This window comes from Pelophylax lessonae, assembly GCF_965119305.1.
Source record: "Pelophylax lessonae genome assembly, chromosome: 10".
In the NCBI taxonomy this organism is placed as follows: domain Eukaryota; kingdom Metazoa; phylum Chordata; class Amphibia; order Anura; family Ranidae; genus Pelophylax; species Pelophylax lessonae.
The window spans coordinates 228,701,263-228,717,859 of NC_138777.1; the positions used below are offsets into that span (position 1 = coordinate 228,701,263).

A 16,597-nucleotide genomic window follows, 5' to 3' on the forward strand; every position below is an offset into this window, starting at 1 on the left:
AGCCCCCCCCCCCCAAGACCAGTCACATGGGGGGGTATAGGAGTTCTTAGGCCTGGTGCTTGGTGACTGATCACTCGGCCCCCCCTAAGAGCAGTCACATGGGGTAAAAGGGAGCACCCAGCCCTGGTGCTTGTTGACTGATCACCCAGGCCCCCCAAGAGCAGTCACATTGGGTATAGAAGGAGCTGTCCACCCTAGTGCTTGGTGACTGATCACTCAGGCCCCAACCAAGACCAGTCACATGGGAGGGTATAGGAGTTCTTAGGCCTGGTGCTTGGTGACTGATCACTCGGCCCCCCCCAAGAGCAGTCACATGGGGCATAGAAGGAGTTCTCAGCCCTGGTGCTTGGTGACTGGTCGTTCAGGCCACCCCCCGAGCTGTCTCATGGGGTATAGGAGTTCTCAGCCCTGGTGCTTGGTCCCTCAGGCCCCCCATAGCAGTCACATGGGGTACAGAAGGAGAACTCAGCCCTTGTGCTTGGCGATTGGTCCCTCAGGATCCCCAGAGCAGTCACATTGGGGTATAGAAGGAGCACTCAGACCCCCCAGAGCAGTCACATGGGGTATTGAAGGAGCACTCAGCCCTGGTGCTTGGTGACTGGTCACTCAGGCCATTCCCCCCCCGAGCTGTCACATGGGGTATAGGAATTCTCAGCCCTGGTGCTTGGGGACTGGTCACTCATGCCCCCCTAGAGTTGTCACATAGGGTATAGAAGGCGTTCTTAATGACTGATCAATCAGGCCCCCCCAGAGCATTCAAATGGAGTACAGAAGGAGCACTCAGCCCTGGTGCTTGGTGACTGATGACTCAGCCCCCCCAGTGCAGTCACATAGATATGGTATAGGGTATAGATAGGGTATAGAAGGAGCACTTAGCCCTTGCGCTTGGCAACTGGTCCCTCAGGCCCCTCAGAGCAGTCACATGGGGTATTGAGGGAGCACTCAGCCTTGGTTGACTGGTCACTCAGGCTCCCCCCCCCCCCCCCGAGCAGTCACATGGGGTATAGAGGGAACACTCAGCCTTAGTGATTGGTCGCTCAGGCCCCTCAGAGCAGTCACATGGGGTATAGAAGGAGCACTCAGCCTTGGTTGACTGGTCACTCAGGCTCCCCCCCCCCCCCCCGAGCAGTCACATGGGGTATAGAGGGAACACTCAGCCTTAGTGATTGGTCGCTCAGGCCCCTCAGAGCAGTCACATGGGGTATAGAGGGAGCACTCAGCCTTGGTGATTGGTCCCTCAGGCCCCCCAGAGCAGTCACATGGGGTATAGAGGGAGCACTCAGCCTTGGTGATTGGTCCCTCAGGCCCCCCAGAGCAGTCGGATTGGGGTATAGAAGGAGCACTCAGCCTTGGTTGACTGGTCAGTCAGGCTCCCCCAAGAGCAGTCACATGGGGTAAAGGAGTTCTCAGCCCTAGTGCTTGGTGATTGATCACTCATGCCCCCTCCCAGAGAAGTCACATAGGGTACAGAAGGAGCACTCAGCCCTTGCGCTTTGCAGTTGGTCCCTCGGGCCCCCCAGAGCAGTCACATGGGGTATTTTTCTCTATTGGTCAAAAAAAAAAAAAACACCAAAGCTCAAAAACACTTCAAGTACAGCTGTACACAAACACCTAAAAAAACACCTGAAAAACTCTAAAAAAACATGACACTCAGGTGTGAATGCAGCCTAGTGCCAATAGGAATAAAGCTTGAGCTGACATTAGACTGATTGAAATTGGACCGGTCCAGCAAGGACCAGTCGAATTTTTGATCCATCTATGGCTTCTCCGGTTCTATCTCTCTCGAATGAGCTTGTTGGAAAATATTGCTTCAGTCTGCTCTGCAGTGCTGATCATTGTGTTCTGACGGCGGAGAATGCAAGGACACAGCGGGGAGGATTCCACCATCCACCTTGAACGAGGGAAACCATTCATTTTCTTCCCCAATCGGTCGCCTGGCTGATCAAAAAAAAAAATAAAAACCTGATGTGCAAGCCTGTTATCTGGGGGGCTTTGTCTTTATATCTGTGTGTTTTTTTGCAGATTTTATTTTTTTTTGTAGCGGAGAAAGTCTTTTGCGATTAGCGATTGCACACACAAAACTCGGGAACGGCCACATTCTATTGAGCACCAACTGATGTTTTTTATTAGCTCAAGGCAAAGTAAAGCCTCCCTGTTACCATTGTGAAACCGGATCCAATATTGTCCCTTCCGGCATATTCCACTTCGAGGACCAATTCACACCTGAATGTTTTCCTGCAATAAAAGAGCACGCCTTTTACTGCAAGGATACATCCCATTCATTCCTGTGCGGCTGGCGGAGATCAGGCGATGTACTTTGGTGCGCTTTTTTTTTATTCTTAATTTTTCATTTGTGACAGGAGCCTGCAGTCATTTTGTCTGCTCTCCCCAGGACTCTGCATTCACTATATCTGCTCTCCCCAGGACTCTGCATTCACTATATCTGCTCTCCCCAGGAGCCTGCATTCTCTATATCTGATCTCCCCAGGACTCTGCAGTCACTATATCTGCTCTCCCCAGGAGCCTGCAGTCACTATATCTGCTCTCCCCAGGAGCCTGCAGTCACTATATCTGCTCTCCCCAGGAGCCTGCAGTCACTATATCTGCTCTCCCCAGGAGCCTGCAGTCACTATATCTGCTCTCCCCAGGAGCCTGCAGTCACTATATCTGCTCTCCCCAGGAGCCTGCAGTCACTATATCTGCTCTCCCCAGGAGCCTGCATTCACTATATCTGCTCTCCCCAGGAGCCTGCATTCACTATATCTGCTCTCCCCAGGAGCCTGCATTCACTATATCTGCTCTCCCCAGGAGCCTGCAGTCACTATATCTGCTCTCCCCAGGAGCCTGCAGTCACTATATCTGCTCTCCCCAGGAGCCTGCAGTCACTATATCTGCTCTCCCCAGGAGCCTGCAGTCACTATATCTGCTCTCCCCAGGAGCCTGCAGTCACTATATCTGATCTCCCCAGGAGCCTGCAGTCACTATATCCGCTCTCCCCAGGAGCCTGCAGTCACTATATCTGCTCTCCCCAGGAACCTGCAGTCACCATATCTGCTCTCCCCAGGAGCCTGCAGTCACTATATCTGCTCTCCCCAGGAGCCTGCAGTCACTATATCTGATCTCCCCAGGAGCCTGCAGTCACTATATCTGATCTCCCCAGGAGTCTGCAGTCACTATATCTGCTCTCCCCAGGAGCCTGCAGTCACTATATCTGCTCTCCCCAGGAACCTGCAGTCACTATATCTGCTCTCCCCAGGAGCCTGCAGTCACTATATCTGCTCTCCCCAGGAGCCTGCAGTCACTATATCTGATCTCCCCAGGAGCCTGCAGTCACTATATCCGGTCTCCCACAGTACACAGAACATGGAAATACAATTATGTTACTAAATATAAACTGCTAAATACCCTTTTTCATCAGCAGTATATAGCAGTCTTGTGACTTCTATCAGTGTCTGGTTAAAGCTTATTGGAGGAGTTTTCATTCTCCTCTTGACTGTCCTATGAGGCTCCAGAACCACTGACCCTCTGTCTGGACAGTGCTGATTGGCCCTGTGCTAATCACATGCACCCTCCCAAGAAAAAGCAAAATAACTCACTAGCAAAACACACCAAACTGAGCATGTGCAGAGTCCCCAAGGCTCTTTTCTATCAGGAGATGGATTGGGGACAGAGGAAGAAGGGGAGGATCAGAGAAGACAGGATCAAATAGCCTTTTTACACAGTGCAATGGATTAACCCCTTAGGTTCCACATTTGACAATAACAAGCTTGCTTTTATATAGACTGATATTACTGTTGTGGGTTTAGTAACACTTGAATTTTTTTAGAAAAGGACACCCTCCAAATAACAGAAACCAAAGTATTAACCATTTTTTTTGTACGGTGGCTTTTTTTTTTTTTTTTATCCAATGAAAGGGTGTCAGGTTTTTCAGCCCCTCCTGTGGCTCGCACACTCTGCGCTCCCGGTGTGAACCATGCAAAATCTTTGTAATTACAGCAATGATAAGGACTGTTTCCATTTAAAAGGGGGAAGTGCATCAGCATAGCACTGAAGGAAGCCCATTTTAATTGTTACCGTGGTTGACAGCCAGCGTGGAGATAGCCAAATCTTTTTTTTTTTTTTTTTTTATAAAGGAAGTCGGTCTGTGTCACATTGGCCTTTTTATTGTGGCCGTTAAATGGGGTCTTTTGTTAGCAGTGACGCAGGGCGTGTGGGTTATTCCTCAGTCCTGTCTGCTTAACCCAGTGCTGTCCGCTTCCGGAGGGTGAGCTGTCCTTGAGGCACACCCGTTCTCACACAGACCGACTGGCAGATATCTCACTTCTGTTCAGGAATTTGTACCTTTTTATTTATTTTAATTTATTTTTATTTATTTTCCTTTTTTTTTTTCATTTTATTTTCATTTATTTATTTTAATTAATTTATTTTTATTTATTTATTTTAATTTGTTTATTTTTATTTATTTTCCTTTTTTTTTTCTTTTGTTTTCATTTTATTTTTATTTATTTTCATTTTTTTTTAAATTTATTTATTTTTATTTATTTATTTTTAATGCAAACACAGCTTAACCAGTTCTGGACCGAAAGGATTTTCCCCCTTAATGACCAGGCCATTTTTCTTTGCGATTCGGCACTGTTATTTTAGCGGAAAATTGCGCAATTGTGCGACGCTGTACCCAAATAAAATTGACGTCCTTTTTTCCCCACACATAGAGCTTTCTTTTGGTGGTATTTGATCACCTGTGCAATTTATATTTTTTGTGCTATAAACAAAAAAAAGAGCGACAGTTCTGAAAAAAAAAAAAATAAATAATAGTTTTCACATTCTGCTGTCTAACATTCCCCACAAGAAAATGTAAAAATCGATTTTTTTTTTTTTTTTATCATTTTAGGCCAATTTGTTTTCTGCTACATATTTTTGGTCAAAAAAATCCCAATAAGCGTATTTTGATTGGTTTGCGCAAAAGTTATCACCTCTACAAACTAGGGGAAAGATTTATGTCATTTTTATAAATTTTCTTTTCTTTTTTTTACTAGTAATGGCGGCGATCTGCGATTTTTAGCAGGACTGCGACATTGCGGTGCACAGATCGGACCCCTGACTGACATTTTTGACACTTTTGGGGGGACCAATGACATTACTACAGTGATCAGTGCTAGAAATATGCACTGTTACTGTACTAATTACATTGGCAGGGAAGGGGTTAACCCAGTGGGTGATTAAGGGGTTAAATGTAAGCCTAGGGGAGTGATTACTAACTGTGTGGGGGGGGGGGGTGGCTTTTGAAATGATCATAGAGACTTGTGATCCTATATAGAAGGATCCCAGGCGCTCTGGAGGGGCGGTCTGGAACTGGTTAACAAGCATGGTTTGAAGTGACCATGATGCTGTAATTGTACAAAGAAATGCATCGAAATAAAAAAAATGTGTGCGTTTTATACACTATATTACCAAAAGTATTGGGACGCCGGCCTTTACACACACATGAACTGTAATGGCATCCCAGTCTTAGTTGGGGTACACCCTATAAGAAAATTGGGGAACGATCGTCCAATTTTCCTCGTTGTTTCACAGCAAATCGGAACCGATGAACAAAAGTTTGTACGAAAATCCTCGTATGACAAAGGCCTTTTTTTTTTTTTTTTTTTTTTTTTTTTTTATTTTTATTGTTTCTGATTGTGTGCAGTCTTTGTTTTCTGATTTTGTTTGTTTGTCAGGGAGCGATGGAGATTGGACAGAGAGCGATGGAGATTGGGACAGGGAGTGATGGGATAGGGAGCGATGGCGATGGGACAGGGGGCGATGGCGATGGGACAGGGGGCGATGGGACAGGGGGTGATGGGACAGGGGGCGATGGTGATGGGACAGGGAGCGATGGTGATGGGACAGGGAGCGATGGTGATGGGACAGGGAGCGATGGTGATGGGACAGGGAGCGATGGTGATGGGAGCGATGGTGATGGGAGCGATGGTGATGGGAGCGATGGTGATGGGACAGGGAGCGATGGTGATGGGACAGGGAGCGATGGTGATGGGACAGGGGGCGATGGTGATGGGACAGGGGGCGATGGTGATGGGACAGGGGGCGATGGTGATGGGACAGGGGGCGATGGTGATGGGACAGGGAGCGATTATGGGACATGGAGCGATGGAGATGGGACAGGGAGCGATGGACATGGAGATGGGACATGGGACAGGGAGCGATGGACATGGAGATGGGACATGGAGCGATGGACATGGAGATGGGACATGGAGCGATGGACATGGAGATGGGACAGGGAGCGATGGACATGGAGATGGGACATGGGACAGGGAGCGATGGACATGGAGATGGGACATGGAGCGATGGACATGGAGATGGGACAGGGAGCGATGGACATGGAGATGGGACAGGGAGCGATGGACATGGAGATGGGACATGGGACAGGGAGCGATGGACATGGAGATGGGACAGGGAGCGATGGAGACGGGACAGGGAGCGATGGACATGGAGATGGGACATGGGACAGGGAGCGATGGACATGGAGATGGGACAGGGAGCGATGGAGATGGGACATGGAGCGATGGACATGGAGATGGGACAGGGATCCATGGAGATGGGACAGGGAGTGAAAGAGAGCGATAGAGAGAAAGAGAAATGTATACACACACTCTCCTTTTTTGCACCGTATACCCATCATTGCCCATCTGTATCACATTATCCTATCCTTCCAATTCATTGTGATTTTCAGTGACAGTAATTAAAATGGATTTAGTCCCACAAAACCGTCTCGCCTCCTCCTTCCCATTCCTTTAATTTTTATGTAAACGGGAGGAGCTGTAATGAGATTACATTGTTTGTTTTTGCCTTGTGTGCGACGGGAGCGCAGCTGCGCCGACTGACAGCGTGCGCTCTGTCCTTTACCTCCGGACTGCGGCGTTCTACTACACCGTCTGCTCTTTACCAGAGCGTTCTTCAAAGCTTGCTGACAGTTTTCTTTTATAATTGTCTTAGAATACCGGCTTTTAAGCTTTTAAAGGGAATTACTATGAATATACGGCATGTGAGCGCCGTCTGCTTAATGTAAAGAATCTTATTATTAAATTTGTGCTTCTTTTTTTAAAAGCCTTTGTTTGCAAATCTGTGTGATCAGGACGGCTGTGCATATGAGGGAACTGATTTCATCTTAGTAGTGTGTAATAGAATGTATTTACTTCTTTCCTACTTGCCTGACACCTGTCACTTTATTCCATTGATCGCATTCCAACCTGAAAGGGTAACTCTAAATTTTTGGGGGAGAAAGTAGCTAATAAAAAAAAAAAAAAAAATTATATATCTCATAACAAATATATATATTGGTATATTGGCCAACAAGATGGGAGAGCTGGAGCTGCTGATATTTGAGGAGGACTTAGATTTTGTGGGGATAACTGAGACTTGGTTTGACAGCTCTCATGACTGGATGGCGTCCATTCAGGGGTATTCCCTTTATCGCAGAGATAGAGAAAGTAAAAAAGGGGGAGGGGTATGTTTGTATATTAAGAACAGTATACAGGTAAATATGAGGGATGATATTAATAATGGAGCTATGGACGAGGCAGAATCCCTATGGGTAGAGCTTCAAAGGGAAGGCACGGCGGGGAAGGTAATATTGGGCGTATGCTATAGGCCCCCCAACCAGAGGGAGGAGGGTGAGGCGGACCTCATGTTACAGATAGGATTGGCAGCAAGGATGGGAAATGTCATTATAATGGGGGACTTTAATTATCCAGATATAGACTGGGCAGAAGGAACCGCACACTCAGCCAAGGCTCGGCAGTTCCTAAATGTTTTGCAGGACAATTTCATGGGTCAGATGGTGAATGCACCGACAAGAAGCAATGCGGTACTTGACCTACTGATTACCAACAATACAGACCTGATCACGGATATAGAAATACGGGACAACTTAGGGAACAGTGACCATAGGTCAATTGGTTTCAGTATTAATTACAGTAATAGGAAACACAAGGGTAATATAAGGACACTGAATTTCACAAGAGCCAATTTCCCTAAACTGCGCTCGCTGCTAGAAAATATCAAATGGGATAGAACCCTGGGAACAAAGAACACGGAGGAAAAATGGGAGTGCTTCAAGAGCATACTTAACAAGGGAGTGGGCCAGTGCATTCCACAGGGAAATAAATTTAAAAGAGCAAAACTAAACCCTGGGTGGCTAAACTCCAACATTAAAATGTATATTAGAGCTAAAGAAAAGGCCTTCAAAAAATACAAGACTGAGGGGTCATTGGCAGCATTTAAGCACTACAAAGAGTGTAATAAGAAATGTAAAGATGAAATCAGGGCGGCTAAAATAGAACACGAGAGACATATAGCGGAGGAGAGCAAAAAGAACCCCAAGAAGTTCTTTAAGTATATAAACAGTAAGAAAGCCAGGCCAGAGCACATTGGCCCCATAAAAGATGATAAAGGAAAAATGGCCACTGAGGACAGAGAAAAGGCGGAAGTGTTAAATAATTTCTTTTCTTCAGTCTTCACAAAGGAATCGGGGGGCTACACGAAACCCGCTTGTAAGGCCGAACTAAATAATACACCTCAGGAAGTGCCGCCATGGCTAACAGAGGATAGACTTAGAGCTAAACTAGAGAAACTTAACATAAATAAATCCCCGGGACCGGATGGCTTGCACCCGAGGGTTCTTAATGAGCTCAGCCAGGTGATTGCCAGACCATTATTCTTGATCTTTAAGGATAGTTTACAGACGGGTATGGTGCCAGCTGATTGGAAAAAAGCCAACGTGGTACCAATATTTAAAAAGGGGCCGAGATATATCCCGGGTAACTATAGGCCGGTCAGCCTAACATCAGTAGTCTGCAAAATTTTGGAGGGGATGATAAGGGACCACATACAAGACTTTAGTAATGAAAATGGTATTATAAGTAGAAATCAGCATGGATTCATGAAAAATCGTTCGTGCCAAACCAATCTGTTAACCTTCTACGATGAAGTGAGCTGCCACCTAGATAAAGGTAAGCCTGTGGATGTGGTGTATCTGGACTTCGCAAAGGCCTTTGACACCGTTCCTCACAAACGCTTACTGTACAAACTAAGGAAGGTAGGTATGGATCATAAGGTGAGTACCTGGATAGAGACCTGGCTCCAGGGGAGAGTCCAGAGGGTGGTGATTAATGGGGAGTACTCGGATTGGGCGGGTGTGGAAAGTGGGGTCCCCCAGGGTTCTGTCCTGGGACCAATCCTGTTTAATTTATTCATAAATGATCTAGAGGAGGGGATATCTAGTACAATCTCAGTATTTGCAGATGATACTAAATTAGGCATGCCAATATCTTCTATGCAGGATGTGGAAATCTTGCAAGCAGACCTGAACAAAATAACGGGGTGGGCAACCACATGGCAGATGAGGTTTAATGTAGAAAAATGTAAAGTAATGCACTTGGGTGCCAGAAACCAGAAAGCAAGCTATTCACTAGGGGGTGAACCTCTGGGTGAGTCTAGGATGGAAAAGGACTTGGGGGTACTGGTAGACAACAGGCTTGGCAGTGGCATGCAATGCCAAGCCGCCGCAAGCAAAGCCAACAGAATACTGGGATGTATAAAAAGGGGGATTCACTCCAGAAATAAAGAGATTATTCTCCCACTCTACAAGACTCTGGTCCGGCCACATCTGGAGTATGCTGTCCAGTTCTGGGCACCGGTCCGCAGGAAGGATGTGCTGGAACTGGAGAAAGTCCAGAGGAGGGCAACAAAAATAATTAGGGGAATGGAGGACATCGGCTATGAGGAAAGACTACAAGCACTGAACCTATTCTCTCTGGAGAAGAGACGATTGAGGGGGGATATGATATCAATGTACAAATACTGTACTGGCGACCCTAGCATAAGGAACAAACTATTCAGAGAAAGGGAATACAATAAGACACGTGGCCACTCACTAAAACTTGAGGAAAGGCGGTTTAACCTTAAAGTGCGTAAGGGGTTCTTCACTGTAAGAGCGGTAAGGATGTGGAATTCTCTTCCACAAGCAGTCGTATCAGCGGGGAGCATAGATAGTTTCAAAAAACTATTAGATGTACACCTTAAAGACCACAACATACAGGGGTACACAATGTACGGTTAAAAGCAAACACACACGCATCATGGGTTGAACTGGATGGACTTGTGTCTTTTTTCAACCTCACTAACTATGTAACTATGTAACTATGTAACTATATGTATATCATTTAATATATATATGTGTCTCAAATTATATATATATATATATCCTATACAATTGCGACACAAGTGATACTTTAATTCATTGTCATTTAAAATTCCGTTTTCTTTTTAACCCTGAGGTGCTGTAATGCAATATGGCCACCTGGAGGCGCTCTGTACACAGTATACAGAACGCCCCCCCAGAAATGTCATTTCCTGCGTGTGTGATTGGCTCGCTGATTTTCCCAGAAGTCTGCACTTAGATACAAGTCAGATTTTGGGCATCCGCTGCAACAAAAATTTCATTTTTGGTGAGATATTTCCAGGAAAATCACATCTAAAGGGATGCAGAGTCTGCAGCTTTCCTCATTCGGACCCTGCAAGTGCAGCAGTTGATTGATAAATATAAGAACACTCCCATTAGATTCAGTTTGTACATGGACACATACAATCAGCTATTTCTTCAGAAAAATAGAAGATAGGAATCTGCAACAAAGTTTGTTATAATCCCTGCAATGTACAGAGATCACCCAGAGGGGAATATTTTTACGTTGGGCTTTAACCACTTCCAATACCGCTGGAGGTCACATGACATCCTGGGCTTGTGGCGATATGTGAATGATGGGTGCAGCTGTAGGCATCATTCAGATATCATTTCTTTTAGCCAGAGATTCTCTTCACTGTAAGAGCAATCATAGAAGCTGATCAGCCACTTGATTGTTGTTATAGGCGGCGGGAGGGTAATTCACCCCCTCTCTCGCCGCCCTCCGGTGCTTCTACCAGCTTGCCCCCTGCGATCAGCGAGCTGGGGAAGGAATCCGCTGGCGGTGAAAGTACACCATAGAGAATACTGAGGACCAGATGGTCCCCGGCAGTCTCTATGAATCTCGGACACCCGAACACGACGTTATGTCGTCACGTCCGGCCTGGCAGTTGTAAATACTGCCGTGTACTCAGCTGGATAGCCAAAATCGTTGTGTTTTTTTTTTTTTTTTTATTTAATTTCAGGCTTTGCAGCCTGTAGGGGAGGGATCTGAGGTCTTATTGACCCCAGATCCCTCCATAAAGAGGACCTGTCATGCACTATTCCTATAAGGGATGTTTAAATTCCTTGTAATGGGAATAAAAGTGATTAAAAAAAAAAAAAATGAAGTGAAAGTGTAAAAAAAAAATGTAAAGTGCCCCCCGTCCCCACATGCTTGCACGCAAAAGTGAACGCATACGTATGTTGCGCCCACATATGTAAACAACATTCAATCTACACGTCAGGTATCGCCGCGATCATTCGAGTGAGAGCAATAATTCTAGCACTAGCCCTCCTCTGTAACTCTAAACTGGTAACCTGTTAAAATGTTTAAAGAAACGCCTATGGAGATTTTTAAGTACTAAAGTTTGGCGCCATTCCACGGGTGTGCACAATTTTAGAGCGTGACAATTTTAGAGCATTACATGTTGGGTATCTTTTTGCTCAGTGTAACATCATCTTTCACATTATACAAGTATATTGGGCTAACTTTAGTGTTTTATTTTTTTAAATTCATGAAACTGTTTTTTTTTTTTTTCCAAAAAAAAAAAAAAAAACGCGTTTTGAAAAATTGCTGCGTAAATACCATATGCCATAAAAAGTTGCAATGACCGCCATTTGATTCTCTAGGGTCTCTGCTAAAATAAACATATATAATGTTTTGGAGTTCTGAGTAATTTTCAAGCAAAAAAAAGATGGTTTTTACATGTAGGAGCGGAGCGCCAGAATTGGCCCGGTATGGAAGTGATTTAAAGCTCACTTTCGCTTCAATTTATTTTTTTCTGGTGGAATCCTCCTGACCCCCTTCACCCTTCACACTGAAAATGCTATTTTTTTTTTAATTCATTAATGAATAAAAGTATAAATAAAGGGCAAAGTTTTGGATAGAGTGGAAAGGGGTTAGAACTCCTGTCAGGCTTTAATAACTGTCGGTACCTTCATTAGTGAGATTCATCCTCTGTTTTTCCTGTATTACTGTTATCACAGAGAGGAAGATTAAAGAAAATTTCCAAATTTTGGGTGGTTGCCATAACAGGAATAAAGGAGAAATCTTCCAGCGGGGTTTTGAGGGATTTCTTTTCACTTCCTTTTTTGGGACTGGAAGTTAAAAAGAAATCAAATGGCAAACAAAATACTGACCGGTGTTTTTAACCCTTCCTGACTTTCAAAAAAAAAAACGTTTACCAATAGTTCTACTATAATTTTATGTTCTGGCCCACCCCCTGCCTCCATTCGTTTCTAGGCGAGAACGATGCCTCCTATGCATGTCATATATCCCAGGAGGCATGAGCTTCAATATAGAGGTTCGACCAACGGCTGGAGGGGTGTGGACATGGTGATGTCATTCAGGGGGCTGGCTGTCTCAACCAAGAAAAGACAGACAGCCCCTGATGACGTCGTTCAGGGGGCTGGTCGTCTCAATCAAGAAAATACAGCCCCTGATGACGTCATTCAGGGGGCTGGCCGTCTCAACTAAGAAAAGGCAGCCAGCCCCTGATGACATTGTTCAGGGGGCTGGCTGTCTCAACCAAGAAAAGACAGCCAGCCCCTGGTGACATTATTCAGGGGGCTGGCTGTCTCAACCAAGAAAACACAGCCAGCCCCTGGTGACGTCATTCAGGGAGCTGGCTGTCTCAACCAAGAAAAGACAGCCAGCCCCTGGTGACGTCATTCAGGGAGCTGGCTGTCTCAACCAAGAAAAGACAGCCAGCCCCTGGTGACGTCATTCAGGGAAGCTGGCTGTCTCAACCAAGAAAAGACAGCCAGCCCCTGATGATGACGCCATTCAGGGGGCTGGCTGTCTCAACCAAGAAAAGCCAGCCAGCCCCTGGTGACGTCATTCAGGGAGCTGGCTGTCTCAACCAAGAAAAGACAGCCAGCCCCTGGTGACGTCATTCAGGGAAGCTGGCTGTCTCAACCAAGAAAAGACAGCCAGCCCCTGATGACGCCATTCAGGGGGCTGGCTGTCTCCACCAAGAAAAGACAGCCAGCCCCTGGTAACTTCATTCAGGGGGCTGGCTGTCTCAACCAAGAAAAGACAGCCAGCCCCTGGTGATGTCATTCAGGGAGCTGGCCGTCTCAACCAGGAAAATACAGCCAGCCCCTGATGACGTCATTCAGGGGGCTGGCCATCTCAAACAGGAAAAGATAGCCAGCCCCTGGTGACGTTATTCAGGGGTTCTGGCTGTTTCAACCAAGAAAAGACAGCCAGCCCCTGATGACGTCATGTCTCAACCAAGAAAAGACAGCCAGCCCCTGATGATGTCACAGAGTGGTGTGGGACCATTGCTTGAGTGCTTGTGGACAGGATGTGGCTGCAGGAGATCAGTAGCAGTGTTCTTTAGCAAACTAAATGCTATTTAGTTATAGTTTACATCTACTATGAAGACCGTATATATTACTGTTGTAGTTAGGTTGGGTGCATTGGTTCTGGGTCTTCTCTGTTGATTGTGAAATTATTTTAGGCTGGAGACCCTCTTTATACCCGGTAAGGAACAGATGCTTTTGAGCGTGGCAGTGTTCCCCCTTTGGAAATCTGATGCACTCTTCAGGGCGGAATGTGTGGATATGAAAAGGTCAAGGCTGCTTCTCGAAGGGAGGCATAATGGAGGGTTTTCAGGCTTGGTAGTTGTCTAGGTGCAGGCTGCTTTTTAAAATGGAAACAATTTTTTTTTAACAGCTGTCTACTCCTTGTCTCTCCCACTCCAGGATTCCCAGTCTTTAGATAGCTGCATTCAGAAGACGCTGTCCTCCCTCTACCATCCCTTCGAGTTCACCGCGGCCACCCTGCTGTGCCAGGTGCTGGATGTGGTGGAGAAGACCTACCGCGGAGACGGGCTCAGTTACCTCATCGATTTCCTGATCCCCGCCAAACGGGTCCTGCAGGGGCTGCAGCAGGAAGCCTGTGTAAGTAGACCGTAGAAATGACTTGATTTTGCTCTGTGACTTGTACTTGTTACTTGGACATTGTATTGAAAATGCTAGCTGCCTGGCTATGTAGTGCTGATGCTTGGCATCATTACATTCAGAGATGCTTAACAAAGACAGTATGGTGGCGATGAGATTTATGACTTCATTTGCAAGCTTGTTCTGGCTCGGGCAATGTTGAAACTAGAGGAGCAGTGTGATTGTCAAAGGATGAACAATTTTTAGGCGGAGGTCAGCTATGGCCGTCCAAAGGACGAAGAATTTTAGGGCAGAGGCGAGCTATGGCAGCCTGTATGTCTCCTAACTACTCTGCACTCTGTACACAGCGCACCCGGGAACTCTGCACTCTGTACACAGCGCACCCCGAAACTCTGCACTCTGTACACAGCGCACCCCGAAACTCTGCACTCTGTACACAGCGCACCCCGGAACTCTGCACTCTGTACACAGCGCACCCCGGAACTCTGCACTCTGTACACAGCGCACCCCGTAACGCTGCACTCTGCACACAGCGCACCCCGTAACTCTGCACACAGCGCACCCCGTAACTCTGCACACAGCGCACCCGGAACTCTGTACACAGCGCACCCTGGAACTCTGCACTCTGTACACAGCGCACCCTGGAACTCTGCACTCTGTACACAGCGCACCCTGGAACTCTGCACTCTGTACACAGCGCGCCCCGGAACTCTGCACTCTGTACACAGCGCACCCTGGAACTCTGCACTCTGTACACAGCGCGCCCCGGAACTCTGCACTCTGTACACAGCGCGCCCCGGAACTCTGCACTCTGTACACAGCGCGCCCCGGAACTCTGCACTCTGTACACAGCGCGCCCCGGAACTCTGCACTCTGTACACAGCGCGCCCCGGAACTCTGCACTCTGTACACAGCGCGCCCCGGAACTCTGCACTCTGTACACAGCGCACCCCAGGACTCTGCACCCTGGAACTCTGCACTCTGTATACAGCGTACCCCGGAACTCTGTACACAGTGCACCCCAGGACTCTGCACCCTGGAACTCTGCACTCTGTACACAGTGCACCCTAGGACTCTGCACCCTGGAACTCTGCACTCTGTACACAGCGCACCCTGGAACTCTGCACTCTGTACACAGCGCTCCCCAGGACTCTGCACCCTGGAACTCTGCACTCTGTACACAGCGCACCCTGGAACTCTGCACTCTGTACACAGCGCACCCTGGAACTCTGCACTCTGTACACAGCGCACCCTGGAACTCTGCACTCTGTACACAGCGCACCCAGGAGCTCTGCACTCTGTACACAGCGCACCCTGGAACTCTGCACACTGTACACAGCGCACCCAGGAGCTCTGCACTCTGTACACAGCGCACCCTGGAACTCTGCACTCTGTACACAGAGCACACCGGAACTCTGCACTCTGTACACAGCGCACACCGGAACTCTGCACTCTGTACACAGCGCACACCGGAACTCTGCACTCTGTACACAGCGCACACCGGAACTCTGCACTCTGTACACAGCGCACACCGGAACTCTGCACTCTGTACACAGCGCACCCCGTAACGCTGCACACAGCGCACCCCGTAACTCTGCACACAGCGCACCCCGTAACTCTGCACACAGCGCACCCGGAACTCTGTACACAGCGCACCCTGGAACTCTGCACTCTGTACACAGCGCACCCTGGAACTCTGCACTCTGTACACAGCGCACCCTGGAACTCTGCACTCTGTACACAGCGCGCCCCGGAACTCTGCACTCTGTACACAGCGCACCCTGGAACTCTGCACTCTGTACACAGCGCGCCCCGGAACTCTGTACACAGCGCACCCTGGAACTCTGCACTCTGTACACAGCGCACCCTGGAACTCTGCACTCTGTACACAGCGCACCCTGGAACTCTGCACTCTGTACACAGCGCGCCCCGGAACTCTGCACTCTGTACACAGCGCACCCTGGAACTCTGCACTCTGTACACAGCGCGCCCCGGAACTCTGCACTCTGTACACAGCGCGCCCCGGAACTCTGCACTCTGTACACAGCGCGCCCCGGAACTCTGCACTCTGTACACAGCGCGCCCCGGAACTCTGCACTCTGTACACAGCGCGCCCCGGAACTCTGCACTCTGTACACAGCGCGCCCCGGAACTCTGCACTCTGTACACAGCGCACCCCAGGACTCTGCACCCTGGAACTCTGCACTCTGTATACAGCGTACCCCGGAACTCTGTACACAGTGCACCCCAGGACTCTGCACCCTGGAACTCTGCACTCTGTACACAGTGCACCATAGGACTCTGCACCCTGGAACTCTGCACTCTGTACACAGCGCACCCTGGAACTCTGCACTCTGTACACAGCGCTCCCCAGGACTCTGCACCCTGGAACTCTGCACTCTGTACACAGCGCACCCTGGAACTCTGCACTCTGTACACAGCGCACCCTGGAACTCTGCACTCTGTACACAG

The 16,597-nt window shown here is 47.8% G+C and overlaps 1 protein-coding gene across 2 annotated transcripts in view; it reads left to right on the plus strand.

Annotated features, from left to right (window-relative positions):
- Positions 1-16,597, plus strand: part of PLEKHG4 (pleckstrin homology and RhoGEF domain containing G4) — a 182,776-nt gene that overhangs the window by 37,829 nt on the left and 128,350 nt on the right. For both annotated transcript variants that reach the window (XM_082270023.1, XM_082270024.1), the window contains exon 2: positions 13,928-14,125. In XM_082270023.1, the coding sequence (XP_082126149.1) occupies positions 13,928-14,125 (198 nt within the window). The remainder of the gene's footprint in view (positions 1-13,927; positions 14,126-16,597) is intronic.